The sequence below is a fragment of the Aspergillus eucalypticola genome (genome assembly GCF_003184535.1).
Source record: "Aspergillus eucalypticola CBS 122712 chromosome Unknown BO83scaffold_11, whole genome shotgun sequence".
Lineage (NCBI taxonomy): Eukaryota > Fungi > Ascomycota > Eurotiomycetes > Eurotiales > Aspergillaceae > Aspergillus > Aspergillus eucalypticola.
Genome location: NW_020290285.1, coordinates 476,632 through 497,332, shown reverse-complemented (window position 1 = coordinate 497,332; position 20,701 = coordinate 476,632). Strand labels below are relative to the sequence as shown.

At 48.1% G+C, this 20,701-nt stretch overlaps 7 protein-coding genes across 7 annotated transcripts; 2 read left to right on the top strand and 5 right to left on the bottom strand.

The window, feature by feature from the left end:
• Window positions 1-668: 668 nt before the first annotated feature.
• On the bottom strand, window positions 669-2,689 carry BO83DRAFT_378165 (cytochrome P450). Its single transcript, XM_025531184.1, has 2 exons — window positions 2,539-2,689; window positions 669-2,480 (listed from the first exon to the last, which is right to left on the bottom strand). The coding sequence occupies exons 1-2, from the start codon at window positions 2,575-2,577 to the stop codon at window positions 1,056-1,058; spliced, it is 1,464 nt and encodes a 487-aa protein (XP_025388520.1). The 5' UTR covers window positions 2,578-2,689; the 3' UTR covers window positions 669-1,055.
• Window positions 2,690-3,357: 668 nt separating this feature from the next.
• BO83DRAFT_378164 (glutathione S-transferase family protein) lies at window positions 3,358-4,676 on the top strand. Its single transcript, XM_025531183.1, has 4 exons — window positions 3,358-3,617; window positions 3,707-3,841; window positions 3,915-4,098; window positions 4,174-4,676. The coding sequence occupies exons 1-4, from the start codon at window positions 3,581-3,583 to the stop codon at window positions 4,502-4,504; spliced, it is 687 nt and encodes a 228-aa protein (XP_025388519.1). The 5' UTR covers window positions 3,358-3,580; the 3' UTR covers window positions 4,505-4,676.
• Window positions 4,677-4,730: 54 nt separating this feature from the next.
• Window positions 4,731-10,290, bottom strand: BO83DRAFT_407964 (uncharacterized protein). The gene is made up of 8 exons (XM_025534002.1): window positions 10,073-10,290; window positions 9,169-10,018; window positions 7,421-9,108; window positions 7,029-7,370; window positions 6,371-6,979; window positions 5,444-6,308; window positions 5,081-5,389; window positions 4,731-5,031 (listed from the first exon to the last, which is right to left on the bottom strand). The coding sequence occupies exons 1-8, from the start codon at window positions 10,243-10,245 to the stop codon at window positions 4,849-4,851; spliced, it is 5,019 nt and encodes a 1,672-aa protein (XP_025388518.1). The 5' UTR covers window positions 10,246-10,290; the 3' UTR covers window positions 4,731-4,848.
• Window positions 10,291-11,161: 871 nt separating this feature from the next.
• On the bottom strand, window positions 11,162-12,740 carry BO83DRAFT_360149 (uncharacterized protein). The gene is made up of 2 exons (XM_025529386.1): window positions 12,110-12,740; window positions 11,162-12,045 (listed from the first exon to the last, which is right to left on the bottom strand). Exons 1-2 carry the CDS (start codon window positions 12,570-12,572, stop codon window positions 11,201-11,203), a joined length of 1,308 nt encoding a protein of 435 aa, XP_025388517.1. The 5' UTR covers window positions 12,573-12,740; the 3' UTR covers window positions 11,162-11,200.
• A 1,029-nt stretch (window positions 12,741-13,769) lies between these two features.
• On the top strand, window positions 13,770-15,432 carry BO83DRAFT_388433 (uncharacterized protein; the record flags this gene model as incomplete). The annotated part of the gene is made up of 2 exons (XM_025532756.1): window positions 13,770-13,912; window positions 14,019-15,432. The coding sequence occupies 2 exons, from the start codon at window positions 13,770-13,772 to the stop codon at window positions 15,430-15,432; spliced, it is 1,557 nt and encodes a 518-aa protein (XP_025388516.1).
• A 4,109-nt stretch (window positions 15,433-19,541) lies between these two features.
• Window positions 19,542-19,883, bottom strand: BO83DRAFT_444489 (nucleoside 2-deoxyribosyltransferase domain-containing protein; the record flags this gene model as incomplete). The annotated part of the gene is made up of 1 exon (XM_025536500.1): window positions 19,542-19,883. A coding segment is annotated over one exon (342 nt), but the record flags the coding sequence as incomplete, so codon positions are not given.
• BO83DRAFT_444481 (uncharacterized protein) lies at window positions 19,584-20,577 on the bottom strand. The gene has a single exon (XM_025536499.1). It carries the CDS (start codon window positions 20,207-20,209, stop codon window positions 19,964-19,966), a length of 246 nt encoding a protein of 81 aa, XP_025388514.1. The 5' UTR covers window positions 20,210-20,577; the 3' UTR covers window positions 19,584-19,963.
• Window positions 20,578-20,701: the final 124 nt, after the last annotated feature.

Genomic DNA, 20,701 nt, shown 5'->3' with positions numbered 1-20,701 from the left:
ACAAGTTTCTGACTAGGGCTGTAAAATGTGTAATGATAGAAGACCCATTTATGCTATATTATATAAGTTATACAGCTGGGAGTATAGTTAGTAGTTAGATGATGTTGGAATATTTACCAAGTAAACTGAAATAACATGTTGATGGCTACCAAGAAGCAGCGGTTACCCAGGTAGATGTCTCAACAGATGATGAGCACTTGACGTATCATCCACCGTATCCTCCTTTGACTTTCAATTACCCCATCCTTCCTCACATCCACAAGTCGCGTCCCACACATTGGAGCGACGCGTTGCTATTGGCCAGGGATCCAAGTGGATTTTGGCGATTCTTCCAATATCTCGAAGATTCAAGAGCTTCTATTGGCTGGAGGAAATTACGAATGACCGGTGAATGTGTCGGTAGAAATAGTTACCATGGACCCGTGAAGATGTTGTCATTACTAGTTGAGTAATATCATGATATGAGGTGATATGACGGAATTTTGTGGGGGTGCTCCACTGCTTGGGGAAACGAGTAATGCCCGTAATGCTGTCAAATTTCTCGAATTTCGCACTGGATTACGTAGAAACAACGCAAGGTACATGTAGCAAAAGTAGTTGCCGTAGCTAAACACAATAAAATATACGAGAAAGCAAAGCGAAGTAAGACGAAAGGTAAGACTGATATTGCATATGAGTATCGCATTCATCCAGTCACCTGTCTAGCCAGGTATTTGTGACTTACTACTCTCTCTCTATTATTTGTCCATGCTTCTGCTTCTAATGTATTTGTTTTTTCCATGATGTGTGTCCTTCCCTGCTGACTTTTAGGGAGAAATTTATTTTCTTCTCTCTAGCATCTTCAGCATCTATCTCCACGGTCCCGAGGCTACGTGTTCCTGGCTTTGGTGAGGTATATCCGGGCCTGATTGAGTTGCATGATAAAACGTGTTTGCAGCATGAACTCGGCGACGTAGCGGATAACAAGCGGATCTGGTATGATCGAATCGTAGCCAGTGATCTTATCCCCGGGGGTGGATCCACGAGTGGCAGTCTTATCCATCACATCAACACCCCTATTGAGCCCTTCTAATCCTCACGATAAGAGGTTTCTTGTCCCAAAACCACCAAATCCCTTGCTTCTCCCAGGCCGGCACATCCACCCCAGCTAAATCATACCTCCACAACAACCGTGCCAGAATAAGCCGTAGCTCCATCCAAGCCAAATTCTGGCCAGGGCAATTATGCGACCCCAGTGAAAATGGATTAAAAGCTTCTTTCTGCTTGCTCAGATCTTCTCCCAGCCACCGTTTCGGGGCAAACTCACCCGGCCCTGTGAAATTGCGGGGTGCGCGGTAACTAGCAAATGGAGGGATTGAGACAATCATCCCTTCTGGTACAAATTGCCCGGCCACCCTGGCTCCACCCCGCGGGACCTGTCGTCGCATGGCATCTGGAATAGTTGGGCATAGGCGCATGCCCTCCATCAAAACTGCGTCGAGATATGGGAGAGATTTCAGCCGGGTGGCTGTAATATCCTTTTCCGTAGGGAAGGTGTCATGGAGCACGTCTACCAATTCACGGATGGTCCTCTGGTCCCGCAGAAGATAATTGATGACACCAGTGATGATGGTCGTGATTGACTCACTCCCCGCTGCGATGATCAGCATGGAGTTCACTTCCATCTCCTCCTGCGTCATGGCGCCCGATGCCATCATTATTCCCACGAAGTCTGGTCGCGTGGTAGTACTAGGAGTAGTGGTGGCTACCCGCTCCGCCACCTTTTCATCTGTGACCTTCCACATCTCCATAACTGGCTTCAGGGCATCCGCTGGGGTGATGGCCATCATGAAACGATAAAGCAGAGGATAGAATTTCATCGAGCCAACAACGATGGCAGCTTTGAACTGGCTAACTGTTTGCACCCAGGGATGGTACCGCAGACCCTCTAGGCACCCAAATGAGCTACCCCAGGTGAGATCACCTATCACGTCGAAGGCGAGGTAATTGATCCATTCTACAAGGTCTAAATCAGCACTTTGTGTGGCACTGTCACCTCCACTGCTCGTAATCTTTGCGTCCAGCTTAGCAAAAAGTGTATCGATGTACTTCTGAAGTATTGGTTCCTGACAGGCAGCGAATTTCTCTGAAAATCCTGGTGCCAGGTTCTTGCGAAGGCGGGCATGATCAGTCTCCGAGCAGGCAATTAGATTCGGTGCTGTCTTGCCGGGAGGTTGGTCTTTGTATTGATGCGGGCGGACAAATTCACGGTCTGAGGTGTAGATGTCCCGCCAGGCGCGCGCGTCTATGAACGAGAGTTCATCAGGTGCAACACGGACAATGTCACCATACTGGGTGTGGAAGTCATGTATACGATGAGGAAGTTGGCCGCTGATATTAGTGAGAATAAAGGGGAAACGAAATGCACGCCAGAGGGTAGGGCCGGGGTAGCGGGCGAGAGGATGGAGAAAGAGATTATAAATGACGAGGGTGGTGAGATACTGACTTTCTACTTAGTTTGACTTGCACGATCTCCGGGAATTAGAGATGAGTACTTACGAGAATAAGCAGGATGGCCGCAATGATGAAAAGAGCCATTGCTTTGGGGTGAAGAAGGAGAGGGGTTTTGGACGGGGGGATACTGAGAAAAAGAAATTGGCACATACACCCGGCGAGGAAGTGCAAACGCACGGGGTGAGGCAGCCTCTCCGTACACTGGGCATATTCGGTAACGATCGCAACATGATTAGCGAGAGGGAGAGTTTACATCCTTAACTAGCATGAGGGCTACGCATACTAGTTCGTTGACACTAAGTAAGGTCCGGGGTTCGAATGGAAACAAGAAAGTGATGTTGCCCCCACAATAAGCACTAAATATGTCCCTTAACTACGCCGTATTTTACACAGGGTATGCCACAGTAGGTTCAGGACAAACAGCGCCCCAGAACCGAGGGACCCACATACCCTGTGTGGTTCTCGTTCTGACAGCCCAAGCAGAGGGCATAGTAGTTATATTTACCACACAGGCCTGCGACTAGTAGCTAATTAAAAGCGGCCCAGACATGACAGGCTTGTTAGTAGATAGCATCCTACTCCGCACCTGAAATCACAGTTCATGTAATAACCTGCTTGATCAGGCTAGTTGCAGCTCTATGGTGCCAGGGGTACCTCGCTCTAGATTGATCGAAACAAGGCAAACTAGATACCGCCCTTCCTCCGCAAATGGTATCACGTAATGCCTGTCTGTGTCTTTTGCGTATAGTATATCCGGATCTGCTAAGGATCTCGGTCCGCTGGTCCATCGGTGCGTCGGGCGGGAAATTCCTGGACCGACCCTCCCATATATGCTGTCGGAACAAAGAAATGAGGCGAAGTAACCCCTCTATCTCTAGCTAAAGTGCTTCTGATGCGTTAGTGTAAACATCTGCTCCACCACTCGGTAAACTAGTCTTCTTGGTGACCAGTGTAGCCTGGCCTTTTACTCATAATAGCCCTTGTTACTCGCAACGCCTCGTTGCTATTGTCCTCACTACCAATTCCAAGCGCCCTTGACTCTCAATTCCCGAAAACGAAGCAAGAAATAGAATCCGGCAATTCCAACATGACGTCCTTGCAGCCCATCAAGCTTTTCTGGCGAAGTACGTTCTGTCTCCGTAGTCTACCCCTGAGAGTGAATTGAACACTACGTCCAAACAAGCAATGCTAAGAAGCGGGAAAACAAATCCAGACCAAGTACCCAATCCCTCCAAAGTCCTCATCATCTTGGAGGAGCTTCACCTTCCTTACGAATCCTCATGGGTCGAACTCGACGGCCTGAAGACCAAGCCCTTCACCGACGTGAACCCTAACGGCCGAGTTCCCGGTATGTAGAATAAATAGGTTCCTCTAAGACAAGCCATTATTACTGCAGGTCCTGATGAAAAATGGATTGATAGCTATCATCGATCCCAATACCGGTCTTACTCTCTGGGAATCAGGTGCCATTGTCCAGTACCTCATCGATACATATGACAAAGACCACAGAATTTCCTACAATACATTCCCAGAACAATATCAGTTGATCCAATGGTCTTACTTCCAGGCATCAGGACAGGGTCCGTACTTTGGACAATCCGCATGGTAAGTTAAATTATGCCACCCAGCTTTATGCGCCCAATTCTTGATTGTCTAACACATTCATGTACCCATCAATAGGTTCAACCTCTTTCACGAGAAGATCTACGGCGAATCCCCCGAAAGCGCCAAGGTGCGCTACGGTGCTGAGGTCAAGCGTGTAGCGGGTGTGTTGGACTCTGTTCTGAAGGAGCGCGATTGGCTCGTGGGTGACAAGTGCACGTACGCAGACCTGGCGTTCGTCATGTGGAATATGCAGATTGCGTTCTTCATGGCTGGTCGTGAAGGCGATCAGGCGTGGCGTCCCGAGGAGTTTCCTCATTTCACACGGTGGCAGGAAGCCATGCTGGCGAGGGAGTCGGTCAAGAAGGTGGTTGGGGTGTTGATGGATAAAGAGGTGAAGAGCCCTTGATTAGATGGGTGGTTTCGATGATAGGCGAAATACAAGTAGTTGTAATGTTCGCCGGTGATATCTTCGATAAGTCTTGTTGGTTATATATTTCTTTCCTAGGTACTAATGCAGTTGTCGGTGCGATGAACACACAAAGCGCGGTCACAGCTCCTTGTCATCTTTACTAAACAAATGCAAAATTAAGTTCGGAAGGGAAGGGATACGTAGAAGTTGTAATATATAACCTGGAAGAACGAAAGGTACCTGATACTAAGCATACAGGCTCTACTTCTGAGTCATAGACGAATATAACAGGCACACTCATAAAGGTCATCAAAATCCAAATGCCACCCCGAAACATATCATCAAGCCGGAACAACCGACCACCCTTCAGCAGTAAATATTAATTCCTCTCTCACGCGCATCATTTCTGGATCCACATAAATCTTCATCCTCATGCCCTGCTGTCCTAGATTGTACACTCGGAAGATCACATACACCATGTCCATATTATCAGACTGTGTTTCGCCGTTGGACATCTCTTGCATCTGCTATAGGTTAGTAATATGACTGCAATAGATATGTAGCTTCTCTTACCCGTCGGTACTGGTACTTGCTCATGAAGAAAGGCGTACGGTTGTCCGCAGTAGAAGATTTGACTTCTATATAGAACCGAGGTGTCTTTCCCCTCCACACATCATCCCGCAGGTATCCTTTGTCTATAAAAAGGGAAGTGAGAACTCCATCCTGATCATCGTAGGTAATGTCTGCTGTCTCTCGACCATGCCATGCTGTCATGTCGGAATACTCGGGGAGAATTGTGACGAATTTGCGGATCACGCTTTGCCAGTTGTCGCGGGTGAAGACAGGTAGGGGTGGGTCTAGTCGTGAGAGGAGTTCGAATACCTGCTGCGATCAATATATATTCTTATTGGTAAGGGTATAGGTAAGATGACTTACGAATAATTCTCCGGCTGCACCGACCTTGAAGTCCCGTTCAAACTGGTCAGAGGCCCGCAGACGAATGGTCTCGGAGAATGCAACCGATGTGATTGAGTCGTCCAGACCTGCCATGTCGAAGGTACCTTGGCTGGGGAATATGGCATTCCTAGCAGACGCGAGCACAGATGAAAGCAATTGGTAGTATTCGGGGTCGGCTGTCGTGTTTGTATAATTCTGTAGGAGCACTGGAGATGGGCGAGCTACAGGGAGGGACCGCATTGAGGCAGAGACAACAGTAGTTTCTGACACCCAAGAGCCTTGTCTCGGTCGAGGTGGCGTATGTGCGGGCCCATCACGCTGAGGGGTATGCTGGACAATAATTGAGCTGTTACTAACGGCAGCCGATGATAAATCGCTGTGGGATTGCTGATCTTCAATCTCTTGTGTTTGCTGGCTTTCATTCTCTGCCGTAACAACTGTGTCGTCTGCCCTCGCAATGGACATGATACCAGCGAGGTCCAAAAGATCCGAGACGTACTTGCTCTTAGCATGCAGGAGGGTCTGGATGATAGTGACGAAGCTGTCGCTGAACTCGTGGGTAATCTGTGTTAATGGGTTGGTCATCATCCACTGCAGCAGAGCCAGTGGAATGCGGCCAAGAAAACAGATTTCTTGAGTTCGCTTGTCTTGTGGAATATACACAGTGAGCTGGCCATCTCGGTCATCGAGGTGCAATTCACTCCTAGAAACTTCTACCTTGATATCCCTCCCATCCTGATTGAGATGAAGCTCAGATGAGATCCCGTTGGTTTCTTTCATGCTGATTGCATAAAAAACATCTTCATCCTGAGCTACTCGAGGGCTCTTGAGATGGACTGCAACGCTATAGTAATATCATGGTCAGATAAGGCAACAAACATTGTGTTTTGGAAGTACATAACCTACCGAAGGAGCCCGTGTGCCTTTTGAGAAATGTCGCGGTCAGGATTAGATAAATCTCGAGCGTGGTCTCCCCCCACCATTGTGATCTCCTTGATACACAACGATAAGTAGCGGCCATTCAGTCCAGTCCATTGGATGAATGGCTCAAGGCGTGGGACTTCATCGACCTCAAAATCTAGCAGGTTGGCCTTCGAACTAAAGTAACTGAAGAGGTGCTTGCGATCTGCAATTGCAAACGCACTCGCAGCAGTCTGAAGCTGCACACCACCGTGCGGAAACCGAACAGGAAATACAGCATTGTTTACCACCTGCTCAGCAGGTGCTATATCTGCCTGTTGACCCTGGAGTAAAGAGTTCAAGGTCCAAATCGTGCTTTTGACCTCGGCCACGGAAGACGAGCCCGCCCGACCCTGGTCTCGCAGCTTTTCGACGACCATTTGCATGGTCAGGGTCTGAACTTCCAAATAATGGACAAACAGTTCTTGCAAGTCCTGGTAATGGTCATTGAGTGCAATGCGACCAGGAATAGAGGTAGCCGTTGACCAAAGGCACTCCGGCGTGGTGTACCAATTGGGGGGCACATAGATGAGAGCATCTTCAGAAAACCGTTTTCTGAAGGAATAAGCCAAGATCTCTATTATGAGGTAAGTAAACAACTTACCGGTAAGTCGTCAATGTCCTTGGAGACATCCTTTTGAACATTCGATGCAGATTCAAATATACTGAGCTGATTTGGTCAAAATCGCTACACTTGTCAGACTTCAGCTTCGCCAGCTCGACCACGAGATCATCCGCTCTAACATCGGGGATTTTGAGCGTCTTTTGAAAGAAGTCTTTGAGATACACAGCATCTGCCTGATTTTGCCGACAGTATTCTGTAAACAGTGCCTTGAGGGGGTACTTGCTCGCCATATGGTGTGGTGCTTCCCAAAGACAATAATCCAGATTTGCACAGGTATGCGGCGGAATCCAAATGTATCTGTCACGCTTATACAGACCGTCCCTATGTTTAATTAGCAATCTCCAAGAACTGTCTGGGTGGTTAAAGTATACCTAACTGCATCTGCAGCAGACGGATTGGCATGGCATTCCATCTGCATGTGGACATAAAGGTCAAACATTTGGCTCGCTTCAGAGGCCCCATCTTGCAGAGCATAATCTAGATAATTCAGTATGTCGAGATAAAAGTGAGTTTGAGATTTGGGATGACCAAAGTCAAGAGCCTTTGTCAATACTATCCACTGCTGTGTAAGGCTCCCTCCATCCATGGGCTGATCCAATTGCAACCACGGGAAGAACTTCTGGTCCTTCAGGAACCTTGAAACCGTCGCCCTCCGGTCCGGCATGGGAATGTAGGTACTGCCCAATGGATATCTCGAGCCATTTTCGCAGAGTACCTTGATCTTGCGAATCTCATCTACCAGTTCTGGCTGTCGAATGATCCTAGACCCGTCGACCGCCCAACAGGTTAAAAGCAGCCCCATGAATTTTTCCGGTCGGTGCTGCGCGACATAAAGGCATTCTCGCCCTAGTCTGGCTTTTGACAGGCAATCCCTCGGTTCTATGAGTGAGACGGTCTCCCGGACATGGAATACCTGTTGTAGCCACTCGATCCATGTTCGTTGCTCATTTGGAGGACACGATGGAGGATCACGTAAATATATCTCCTCGTTAATGAACGAGACGTTTAAGCCTGGAGCTCCGCCTTGAATGGGTTCCAGCAGTGCCTTCGCACCATATGGATCATCATTGGGAAAGTAGACCGGGTCGACCTTTGGCTGTTTTATCTGACCCTTATGATCGAAAAATGCCGGGCCCTTACCGTTGAATAATTCCATGAGTAGAGCCTGAGAGCTAGTGGAACCGAGACGTTCTGTGAAATACAAGAAAAGCAGACGTTCCCGCCACATGGGAGTAGCAAAAAGCCCCGAAGACTTCTCCTTGATCAACTTCCGAACGAAATCGACAGGTGCCTGCTGGACCCCTAGATCCTTGAACAGCTGTTTACGCTGTGGGTTACTCGCTGCCCGTGTAGTTACAAGGTCAATTCCAAGGCTGCTGGGGATTTCGACACCACTAGTAGATGAAAGGTAGACAGCCCGCTTCTTGATAGACACCCATTTGCCCGTTGCCAGAGGAATCAAGGGCAAAGCTTTGACCTCCTCCATACAGGTATCAAATCCCAAGCGAAAGGAGTGGCTGAGGGCTGCCGCAGCAAGAGAGTGCCAGTCCTCGCTGGTCTCCCTGTTTTTCATTTTGGAATGTGTGGATTGAAGGTCCATCCTAGCCCTTGCAATCATGTCAGACATTGCCATAAAGCTTAGCCCATAATCCATGAGCCGCGCAATGTCTTCTTCCGCATAATGGGCAGAAATATACTGTTCCCGTGGCAAATCCGGAAAGAGAGGGTCTCCAGATTTATCATACCAAAAGTCCCATAGACGCCGCATCTGCTCGATGGGATACCAAAGTCCACTGGTACGGCTTTGTATAATCGGACTCGATATCAATCGTGACTTCAACTCATCCAACAGGTCCACCCAGAAAAGATCCCAATGATGTCCGTCGCGTTTAGGAAGGTAGCGCATCCATGTATATCGTAATGCAGGATGCTTGCACATCTCTAAGATCGCTGTATTGAAGGCGTTGGCGATTTCAGTTCGTAGCTTGCGATTTCGCGCCGAAGAGCGGACGATATCCTGTCGGCTTGCATCGGTAACGAAGTCTGAGTGGATCAAAAACTGCCAGGCAAGGTCAACGCAGACATTCATAAAAAAAGCATCTCACTGTAGAATGCTTACGGTAAACCCCATACTGCGGACGGGAAGGAAGGCAAAAACATCCTGTGGTTCAATGATCGGTACAAAATCCTGGCTCACTGGAAATGCGAGTATGATGTCTGTGTCTGCTCTACTATACGCCAGGGCCCCCTCTTCCTCGTCAGTATATGTACGATTCTCACTTCGAGGAAGGCCGTGCGCGATGTATTTGGTCAAGTGGTAGTTCCGCGCGAGTTCCTCCATTGTACCATCTCGAATGACTGTTTTTCTCAGCACCTTGTGATTTCCGTTCTGGCTGCTAATTGCAAACACCGTTGACGATATTTGCTCTTCATTATCGTCATACATAGAGACTTCTAGCCGTTGGAGGTTCTTTGTGAACAACAGCAGGGTGTCCTGAAGATCATGAAATTGTTGCATAGCGGTTTCACGCGGAGCCGTATCCTCATGGAGATAGAGAGTGATTTGGGTCATCGGTCTCTGCAGCTGTTCCTCAACGTCCTCCCAAATTGGCGAGATCATCCCCATTCCCGAACCTCCTGGCTTATGGCGGAACGAGAAGGAAAAGTCACCAGACTGAATTTGCACTTTCCAGGCTACCATAAAGACTGACTTGAAGCCAATGCCTTTCTCACCAATGTAACCTTGTGCACCTGTCTTGGAGCTCCTTCCGACATCGCAGATCGCCACAAGGTTTTCATGTGTGAAGCCATCCTCATTGCAGTCTACGACAATACGACGCGGGTAGACGTGGAAGGCAAGCGAGGGAACAGTTCCGCGCCCTCTGGCTACCGTGTAGTGATTATCATCGGCGTTTTGCACCAGCTCGAAAACGAAGCGCGCGCTGCTATTGTAAAGGTTCTTGGACAATCTGGTGGCGTTTGTCAGAAATGACTAGTAAGTAAACCCAGGAAGAGCTGCTAACGTCACCACAGAAGACCCAATCATCTCATCTTTCCTTAGCATCGCTTCCTCGACTTGGCGACGGACCTCGTCCGACATCAGACTGAGAACATCTTCTCCGAGATATCCATGTCTCTCGGAGATCCCCTGGACCAACTTGCGGGCCCTTTCTCGGCCCGTGACTGGATCAGACATGTGAAAGCACCGATACTGGAAGCAAACTGCAGATATGATGGCAAGGAGAGAAGGTTCAAGTGAGAAATACGGAGAGGAAGGAGCGCCGGCGGCATTATATTTCACACTACTAAAGAAAGGGGTTTAGAATAACGCTGCCTCAACCCGTCCAAGAGCGGCACCTTCAGACACCCATGGATGAGCGGCACAGCACTTGCCTCTCGTTGTTTCACTAGGCCCAAAGGTTAGTGGTCAGGCTGTTAGTGCTGGGGTCAGTTAGCGCCAGCCTTGTGCTTCGCCAGACAGTATTCTATGCTACAATGTCTCTCATCACGACGCCCAGCTAGTAAATTAGTCTTTGCACTATGGCCATTAGCCTAGACTGCACCGGAATTGGGCGGCTATGCCCCCTCCAACCTAAAGTCTACGAGCCGTTCTACTAGGCTATGTACATAACAACACTATATTGTTATCCAATAGGATTCATCAACTAGTATCAGTGGGCCTCATGTCACTAGTAGTAGTTCCCCTCCTGGTTTGTGTCACTAAAGGGAACCGACTGCGTTAGGGCCACGCCGTCACAGCGCATCGCGCGGCGTTGCGTCCAACCAGATACTCACAGTGTCTAAGCCACACCTTCGGAAATAGGAAGTTGACTGTGATGGGACGGTGATCACCGTGGAGATCACAATAGGAAGTAGAAGGAAATCGAGTTCTTAGAGCAATTCATCCACGCAAAAGCAAGAAACTTCTATTTTATAGCGTTTTCATTAATCTTATCTCTTGACCTACAATATTCTCCCGGCTCAAGAATGAGTGTTTTGATGATGTGTTCACAGTATCTCCCAGCCCATGCTGTGCGGTACCTGTGGCCAAGGACTGTCCATTCATGGGGAGTTACGCCCATTGATCAGTCGCTATGATAATGAATACGGCAGTGCTCTTCAATGCTAAATCCGATCATCGCTCATCTGTCCTACAAAATGCGAATTAAATACATGAAGCGCCGCCCTACCACACATACGAACACCATAATAAAACAGAAGAGAACAAAGATCCCGAGACGAAGCGCTAAAGCGTTTTTAGCCAGTCTGTCTTGAGCCCAGCCCGCAACGGTTCCAGTAAAGGATGTCCATTTGTTGCCAAGACGCAACCATTTTCGCCCAGTCTCCGACTGAACCTCCTCAACTCTGAATATCTGTTCCATCGACTCCTCCAACAGGAGGCCCATCATAAGCTTATTTTCCCTATCATCCTCAACTGTCTTGGCTCTCAGCCTTTCCTCCCGGCGAGTCAACAGTTGCCGCTCGGCTTCAATGTCTCTGAGCTGACAAGCTAGATTTTCTTCCAGAACATTCTTGTTAAACTCGAGTATTTGGATCTTATCCTGCAGATCACTATGAAGACTTTCAAGCTGTGAAGTGCGTAGGGTGTCTCCAAGAGTCTCAGCCAGCTGCTTAGCGATTCCAACAAGATCGCAAACCCCGCGTGCAGTCGTCGGAAGTCGATGCACAGCGGTATGACGTACTTTCACTACTTTCGACAGGATCGACTCGATTTTGAGGTCTGTTGGATGAAGAGCATCTTCTGGGATCTGGGTCGTCCATCGGAAAGGAGGTCTCGTCCACTTGGTCAGTTCAACAGCTGCAGCACAGTCCCATCCGTTCCTTTCAAGATAGTTAGGGAGCCACTTCTTCATAAAGTCGAATATGCACTCCTCGAGGACTTGCTGCACATTGGTCAAGATTCGATGCTGGGCATGATAGGGCAGGTACAACGGGAATAGTGAAGCTGTTGATCTCTCGAGTGATAATGTTGCATCTGTGATATCAATGTTACCAATGACTCTATACGGAGATTGCAATCTCTACGAAAATCGACATACCTGAATCATTTCCCTCTTCAACCTTTACCTCATGGGTGAGGTCTACATCTATTGGTGCAGGGGCTGGAACTGCAACAGCGTCCACTCGCTCGTCTTCCCCTTCACTCCCGTGCTCTTCGTACGATTGTGAAACCACCTCGAGCACTTCTTCATTTGAGCGAGACGCTTCCTGTTCAAGCGCTGCATTCAGCGTCTGCCGTACGGGACACGGGTCAAAGAGACCAGGAAAATATGCTTCAGCCTTGGCACTCGATCCAAAAAGACGTTTCTCTAGAAGAGCTTTAACAATGGGCATAACCCTAGTGATATCGTAATTTGGAATCAGTCTTCTCAAGGAGCTCTCGTGCATCTCCAAGCGTGTCCGGATAGCCTTCGCTTTTCGTATGCCTGCGTGCCCTCCACTGAAGATGGCCCTACAGGCAAGAAAGATTTGTCGTTCTTCAGAAGTTGGAGCTGCTGGCATGACTGGGCTGATGTAATAGGGGCAGATCTGATAGGGCTGGCAGTAATGGGAGGAAAGAAGTATCTTTTAATGAGATCCTGCCGAAGAATAGAATGCCTAGAGCTGAAAAGGTGCGTAGACTGCAGAGAAGAAGCTTTTCAGGCAGGTCACTCCTATGGTAATTAACCTGGCTTATTGCTTCACTATATATTGGACACCCATCTGCAAAGTATCGTCATTTCTTCTCTCCAGCGCCTATGTGTGGCTGGGGAAGTGGCTGTGGCGGACGAGCCCAAAGGGAACCCTAACAAGGCTGTCTACAGTGAGAATAAAGACGTTAACGATATTCTAGACATCGCTGGTCATAATCTTTAAATTGATTGGATGTCAAGAAAATATTCCTTTGCCGCCGCAGCAGGCAGATGCAAGTTGGCGCAGGCGCCTAGCAGGGGTGTCCGGCGGGGTATGTGTACAGCCTCGGGCAAGCTTGCCGGGCAAGGTGGCATAACGGCATTAGTACGTTGGCTACCACAGCCAGAAAAATTTCCAGCGAGCTTGCATCCTTAGCAGACCCAATAGATATCGGACAACATGATCGGGGTTCCTTCCGGTTATGCTGAGCCGTCCAACAGCTATCATGGTGGCACCTAGATGCTATGCTTCATGTACTCCACCTAAGCGCTTGGTTATCTGCTAGTCACTCATATCGATAGGCTCTCAGCTTCTGGGAGTATTTTCTGGAGTCCCTTGAGATACTGTCATGCAATACTCCACCGGCAGAAAGCATGCAAGGCTGAATCTGCTCCAGCTGTCCTAAAATGGAAGTACAACACCACCAACAATTTCGTTGTATAGCTCACAGGGTGCTACTGTAGGCAATAGTATCAGCTGGCGTCTCGCAGCTCCATGCATGGCTCTTGAGCCAGATATGTATTCCATGCTGCCACTCTTACAGGCTGCCTCGTTCCAGCAGTATAGAACCCCGCAACTATTCTGCGTGCCAACACACACCAACATGTCTCGAGCATCGTAGCCTTGCATGCAGCGATAGAGTATGACGTGTCCGTTGCGTCTAGGGGCTGGATTCATCCCCGCGGTAGCACCTGGATTTTGGCCCTGTTTATTACCGCCTGGGAACCCAGATATAAAGGTGTCCACTCAGACTTTTAGAGGCCACCACCGTTGCTTGTGGACAAAATTTCCGACACGACCATCACCATGGCTAAAAGTAATTGTAAAAAGAAGAAGAAGAACAAGGGAATATTCAACACAGTCATTGCTCCTCTTGAGGATGACTTGCCTGAGCAACCCACGGACCTAGTCATTCCAGAGCTCGAAGAGTATGCCCAGGTAGCTGAATGGTAAGGGCCCTACCTCTCTCCTTTTCAATTATCGTACCTTCTCTTCATGGTCTAATAGACCCATACCTTCAGTGCTATTGAGTCGTTGCTAACATTGATGATGTAGTCCTTATACGACTCCCATCATCACCGTCAAGGTCAACGACAACTACTACAGGATTCCACAGCAGTACCTCCGACCATATGAAACTTTGCAATTCGAACCGGAGGTTATGCACAAGGGATATTGGGGCAGTGAGCGCCATCATCACCAGCTGGACATTGAGCCGCAAAGTGCCCATACCTTCATTCATTACTTGTACACTGGACAGTATGAGACACTTGAAACCCCACTCAGCATCCCTCAGTCAGCGGATGACATCCCCACAATACTCAACACCCGTGATAGAGAAGAGTTCCAGCGCGCAGCCTATGTATATCAGGCTGCCGTTCGGTACGAGATCCCCGGGCTACTAAGCATGGCACAGCACTTCATGGCCCGATTCGCCGAGAGATTGTCGATAGATGATATTCTGCGTGCCATAAGATGTATTTACGCAAGTCTTCTCTCGAAACATTCTGGATGCACGTGGCTTGAGGGTTTTGTTCGAAACCAATTGGATGTGGCATTTATGAACACAGATGGAAAGCTGAGACAAATCATAAGGGACTATGAAATTGGAAATAGTGGACACTTCGATACTTTCGTTGTTGATGAGGTCTTGGCACTCTACGAAAGGGAGCAAGACAGGATACACCATTTGAAGAGCTTGGTCATTTCAATGGGAGGTCATGAGCCCGTGCTTCAGGCTGAGCCTGTGCCTGATCCTATACTTGAATCTGAGTGTGAGCCTGAGTGTGAGCCTGTGTGTGAGCCTGTGTGTGAGCCTGTGTGTGAGCCTGAGTGCGAACCTGAGTGCGAATCTGTGTGCGAACCTGTGTCCGAATCTGTGTGCGAACCTGTGTGCGAACCTGTGTGTGAACCTGTGTGCGAACCTGAGTGCGAACCTGAGTGCGAACCTGAGTGCGAACCTGAGTGCGAACCTGAGTGCGAACCTGAGTGCGAACCTGAGTGCGAACCTGTATCTGAGCCCGAGTTCGCGAATGAGCCTGAGCCTGAGCCTGCATGTGATCCTGAGCCACTACTCGAACCCGATACAGAAGTGGCGATACCAGCTCCAGAACCGGAGCTAGAGCAAGATCCAGAGCCTACTTCTAGGCGTATCGTTATAGCTCCTCAAATACCAGATAGCCCTCTTTATAACAACTGGAACAGTCTCTCCAGCAAAGACAGAAAGAAGCGGGAAAAGAGCTTGATCAAATCGGGGCTTCCTATCCCGGGTAAAGATTTCGATATCCCTGTTCCAGATATAAACCCTGCTGTTCCAGAGCCTGAACCTGAGGCTCCGGCGGAGCCCGAGCCCGAGCCAGCTCCCAGGTCAAGTTCATCTTTTGGGTCTTGGGATATGCCAGTCGCAAGCGACAATGGGTGGGGTAACGTTACCCAACATCAATCGTTTGATTTTGCCAAATGGGGGTGAAAGGCAGAGAAGATCGAAACTGGTAGTTATGGGAAATTGATAGCGAGCGTTATTATATTGAGCGAAAGGAGCAGCATAGTTTTCATCATCCCCTTTATGGTCCACAGTGTCTTATTTTGCCGGGATTCGAAAGGCGTCTTTCCTTTGCGTCTGTTAGTTATCATGGTCGAAGAATAATAAAGGGCTGCCTACGACGATGTCCTCTTCATTAAATCATATCCTAAGTTTGATATACATGGTCAAATTAGACTTGTTTGAATGTGGGACTCCCTGGGCTTGGGCAAAGTTCGGTGCAACTCTGGATTATGCCTCTTACGATGTATGTCCGGTGCTCCTCAAAAATTAATTTGCGCTGTGACATTGGTGCTTTATTAAGCATACAGATACATTGAATACGACTTCAATAGCACATTTCCAGCAAAAGAAGCTGGCAATCTGCCACACATGATCTATGTTGAATTCTAAGTTGACGTATCCAAGGATTGAGACTTGGATGGCTACGGGTCAGGCGCGGATAGCGAGGGAGGGGAGTTTGAAGGAAGTGTTCCCGGAAATTAAGCCTTTAACTGCTAGGCAGATGATGGAACAATATAGGAAGACTGGCCTTAAGTGATGAAAACGATGGATTATTGTATCACACTTCGTCTTGGAATACCAAAAGCTCATAGGTCTGGTTATAGGTTCGACTCGGGTCATTATAGTGGTCCTGGACAGTGGCTTTAGTATCTCGAATTTTTGGACGCAGTCATGTTTGGATGAACATGATAATTCAGAGAGCCTAATAGAATCAGAAAGATTGATTCAGATGAATACAGACACCTAGTACCCCATGTTTTAAACAGTATGTTACAGAATTCCACGAAGTCTTAACAACAGCGGAGAAATCCATTTTGCCTGTTTCTAGATGCACTGCCGGGGCATCCCGCTATCTCTGCCTCTGGGTCTCTCCTCCAAATTGTCGGAAGCTCCCTATACAATCTGGAAGCCTACAATGAGCAACCACCTTATAAAAAGGCCGGCCGTTTCTCTCCAGCTATCATACTCTTCAGCACAGTCTTCGGACAAGCAAATATATGGGCTAAAACCCTGGAGGGTCTTCCTACCAGGGTCTTTTCATTCCATCTTTTCTTACGTCTCTGGCGCTCATGAAATCAACTGCATTTGGAGGCATGTAGAGGTAGAAGATCTGTGGGACACAATAGTCGATCTCTATCCCCAGTGGCAACAGTCTTCGAAGAAAATATGAAGATGAAAGCCCCAAGACCAAAACCATGTGCCGATATTGCAGCGACCACGCATGACTGGCGTTCCTCGGTCAGAAAGATATGACCAACAGTGCCTCTTCCACATGCATTATCAGTCATCAGATATGATCAGCCTATATACTATCGCTTCTACGTCTCCAAAGTCATAGATGTGAGGATACAGACTCACATATCACGAATCCTTTGACAACTATAGTACCGGGGATATGGTCAATCTAGGGTTTAACAGTGTCTACACTAGCCCATGTGGGTGCTCGTCCCTTGCTTTTAGAGACAACTGGATGCGACCGTTCTTGATCAGCGACGCTCAGTCTCGCTCACTGTGCCTTCTATGCGTTTACTGAATATATAAAGAGAGATTCTATATGTACAGGTGGGGTTCTCCGACGGTCTGGTCGGAGAGAATTATATATATTACAAGATATGTCACCTTTCTGAAACAACATGCAGCGTGGCCGTCGAGCAGCATACAAGGAAACACGCTCCAGTACCGCGCCAAGTAACCGAGCACGGATATAGCGCATAATTGTTGGTGTGATGCCGAATGCTCCTACTAATTTGCAAGCGTTTCATACTGGTACACCTCCCGGCACCATGACGACATGACACCGTCGAACACAAGGGGTTCATTCAGAAAGGACCAGAAAATATAATCTCTAGAGAAACAGATACGAATTATCCCATGGCTGCTTCGAAATCATTCACACACTGACGACTGACTGCCTGAACAGAATTTCTGAGTCTTGGTAATAGAAAAATAGGCCAGCAAGCCATTGTCTTGCTACAGTGATTCCGAGCAGCCAGTCAGAGACAACGCGCAGCTCAAGGATATACCTTGTCCTGGGCGGTTTTTGTATGATTCCGGCCTCATCTGAGGATACCTGTACTCTCCAGGAGGTTCATCGTGCATCATCTCCCTAGTTGAACCTTAGGATGGATTAATATTGCTCTATCATCCCTGTTGCAGGACTCCTTGGGTGTCCCCGTCTTCTCAGAATCAGGAGTAGATAACGAGGGTGTGGTGATCCTGCAACACTCTGCATGTTTGACTGAGATGTGGACCTACATAAAGCATATTTGCATCGATGAGTCTGTACCGGCATACACTCCGTGCTCGTGCGCCGGTGACTGCCATGACTACTATTTCTGCCATCTATACCGTTAGCACAACTGCTTCTATCACGATTGAAGAGAATACTACCAAGAAGACCAAGAGAAAATTACCATACATCAGGTCATGGTGTATCTTGGTTTGTCAACACTGCTATCAACCATCACTACTACCACTACCACCTCCATCAGTACTGTCACCATATCCTCTCACAGTTACATCTACGTCTTCCCTATTATGGCTACCACCCTTACCCATTCTCTCCGATCTCTAATATTGCTACCTTTCCCCTATCTAATGATTGCCAATGTTGTTCTCAATCCAAACTCAACTATCACCTGCAAAATGATAGAACATCACGTGGGGGTTTAGGTGCGGCTGTTCACATCGACATAAAGACTATTTCGGACCTTGCTGAACCCTCAGCTATGTGCCTGACTTGCACGGGGGGGGTGCGGGATTGTATCTGACTGGATAGACAGAGAGAAGATTAGACCTGAAAGGGAAGATTAGGTAGTAGTAGTCTTCTTGGACTAATTAGGAATGGGGAAAGTGGAATACGCGAGGGTTCGCTTCAATGCCAAAAGTCCAATTCGAAACGGCTTATCTGCGTTGGAGTAATACCCCGTATTCGCGCTTTCAAGTTTATACATGTGCCATGTGACATGAGTAATATACGGCATTACTAGGAAGGACATTACGAATCGGAAACTGGAAGACAAGTCATAATCATGTTATTCTCATGACTGTTACAGATTATCGATAGCATTTGTCTTTTCCTGTGCAGTTACGCTCAAAATGATTAATGCAAGACAGAGAAAAGCCTCACCCCCACCAGATAGATGGATACTAATGCAGTTGTTCGTTCAAAACACCCCCTTCCAGGGAGTCATACTCATGAATGGCCTCTAACTCCTTCTGACTTGGCGGGTTTTCTATCAATTCTACCTCTCGTGAATGTCTAAGAAGTACAAATACGAACACAGACGGATCATAATGTCTGATGCCAAGCACACCTCTCAAACCAGACTGTACCTATATCTGCTGATGCCTGATGGTCATCACACAGGATATGTTGAGGGCCGGGTATACAATCCAAAGCAAGCAGAATATGTGTATTTCAATTGCTAGTGTGGTGCTCACCCCTTGCCCTACTTCAGCGGTTTTGTTCTTCCGTTGAATTGTGGTGTAAAAAATGGGTTATATATAGTTATGGTGATGTTCATTTTCATCATCTACAACAGAGCAGATGGTCTGTGCTATGACCATGTTTCTGGACAGAAGTAGCAGGATATCTTGAAGCAAAAAAGGCATGCAGAAAGAACTCAATGTGGGTTTCGGTATCTCCAGCACGTTTTATTATCAGTGTTCTACGTTTCATTTCTCGAGTGCATGGCAATCAGAATTAAAAGTTTGAACTAAACAGCAACTTATCCCCCTACTTAATGCTAATCGTGTTGCCGCTTTCTAGCCTCGGTCTGCTTCGTCTGCTGTAGAGACATTATACTTACTACTGCCTCGCTCAGCTACATAATCTACTCCCGAACTCATAAATTTATGCAATATATCGGGCTATGACACGGCAGATCCGTTGACCAAAATCAGGCTTTATTATCATAATCTATCATACTTGCCAATACCCAAACAAAGCCCCTAAACCAAACAACAACCATTCTACAAATTCCTACTCCAAACTTCCCCCATCACCATCCAAAAATCAACAACCCTCCCCCTCACCCCCTCAACCAAACCCCAAACCAACCCCCACAACACCCGCCCCTCCTCCAACCCTCCACCACCTGCACCCCAAACCTCTCACAAACCCACCTGACATTCCCACTCTTCCAATACTCCCTCGGACAAACAACCACCACCTTGCCAGGCTCCCGCATACACAGCCCCAACTCCAACAAACTAATCGGCGCCATACTCGCAGGATCAAAGTGAAACAGCACAATATCAGCCCGTTCTCGCTGCTCCATCTCCCACGAGACCTGTTCCTTGAACGGCGGGAAAGATGGGTCTTCGCGCCACGAACTGTCCCAGTCTGGACGGAAGGGGTCGAGGATTGTTAGGTGGATGGTTTGGGGGGTAGTATTGGTGTTGGTGTTGTCTGGGTCCGGTTGTAGTTGTGGCTTTGGGAGGAAGTAGTGGGCTAGGTGGGTGGAGAAGGTATCGCGCCATGTTGGGGGTGGGGTGGAGGTGGTTGTTGTTGGTGGTTGTCTCGTCTGGAGCGAGAGGAGAAGGAGGAGATGCGGATCGGATTAGATGAGTCTCTGCTGGTGGTTGTGGGTGCCGGGGGAGTGCTGCCGGCGAGGAAGATTGTGATGCTGGTTGGTTTGGGCGGGGTGGTGGAGGGGGCGCGGATGGTTTCGATGGTGAGGTTGATGTTGGGGTTCATGATTTGGGTCTGGGTCTGTGTTTAGGATTGCGGAGCGGGATCGGATATTGTTTCCGAGGTGGGTTGGGTTGAGGGGGAGGTACTATTAGATGTTCGTTGTTTGTGGAGGCGAAAGGAGGGGGTGAATCAAGATGACGATTTGGACATTCTGTTGTGAGTAGTTGAGTTGGTATGTGGGTTAGTTGTGAAGGGAAGCGGGGATGAGGGGAAGATGGTACACTATTACTGTTGGTAGCCATATCAGGATGTGATGGTGCCTTTATATATTTCCAAGTGGGGTGTGAGATTGCATGATAATCCTGTTACATTGGAAGTCTCCTGTAGGTTTACCAATCAATGATCTTGAAGATAAAAGGGAATGATAGTACTGTCATTTGTTTTCCGTTCTCTCGAACCTCCTCCCCCATTCAATAAATATTGTTTAGACCCGTGACAGCACGTGAGAGCTCCGTTAACACTGGAGATAACCAAAATAGTCTCCGAACCCGTGTT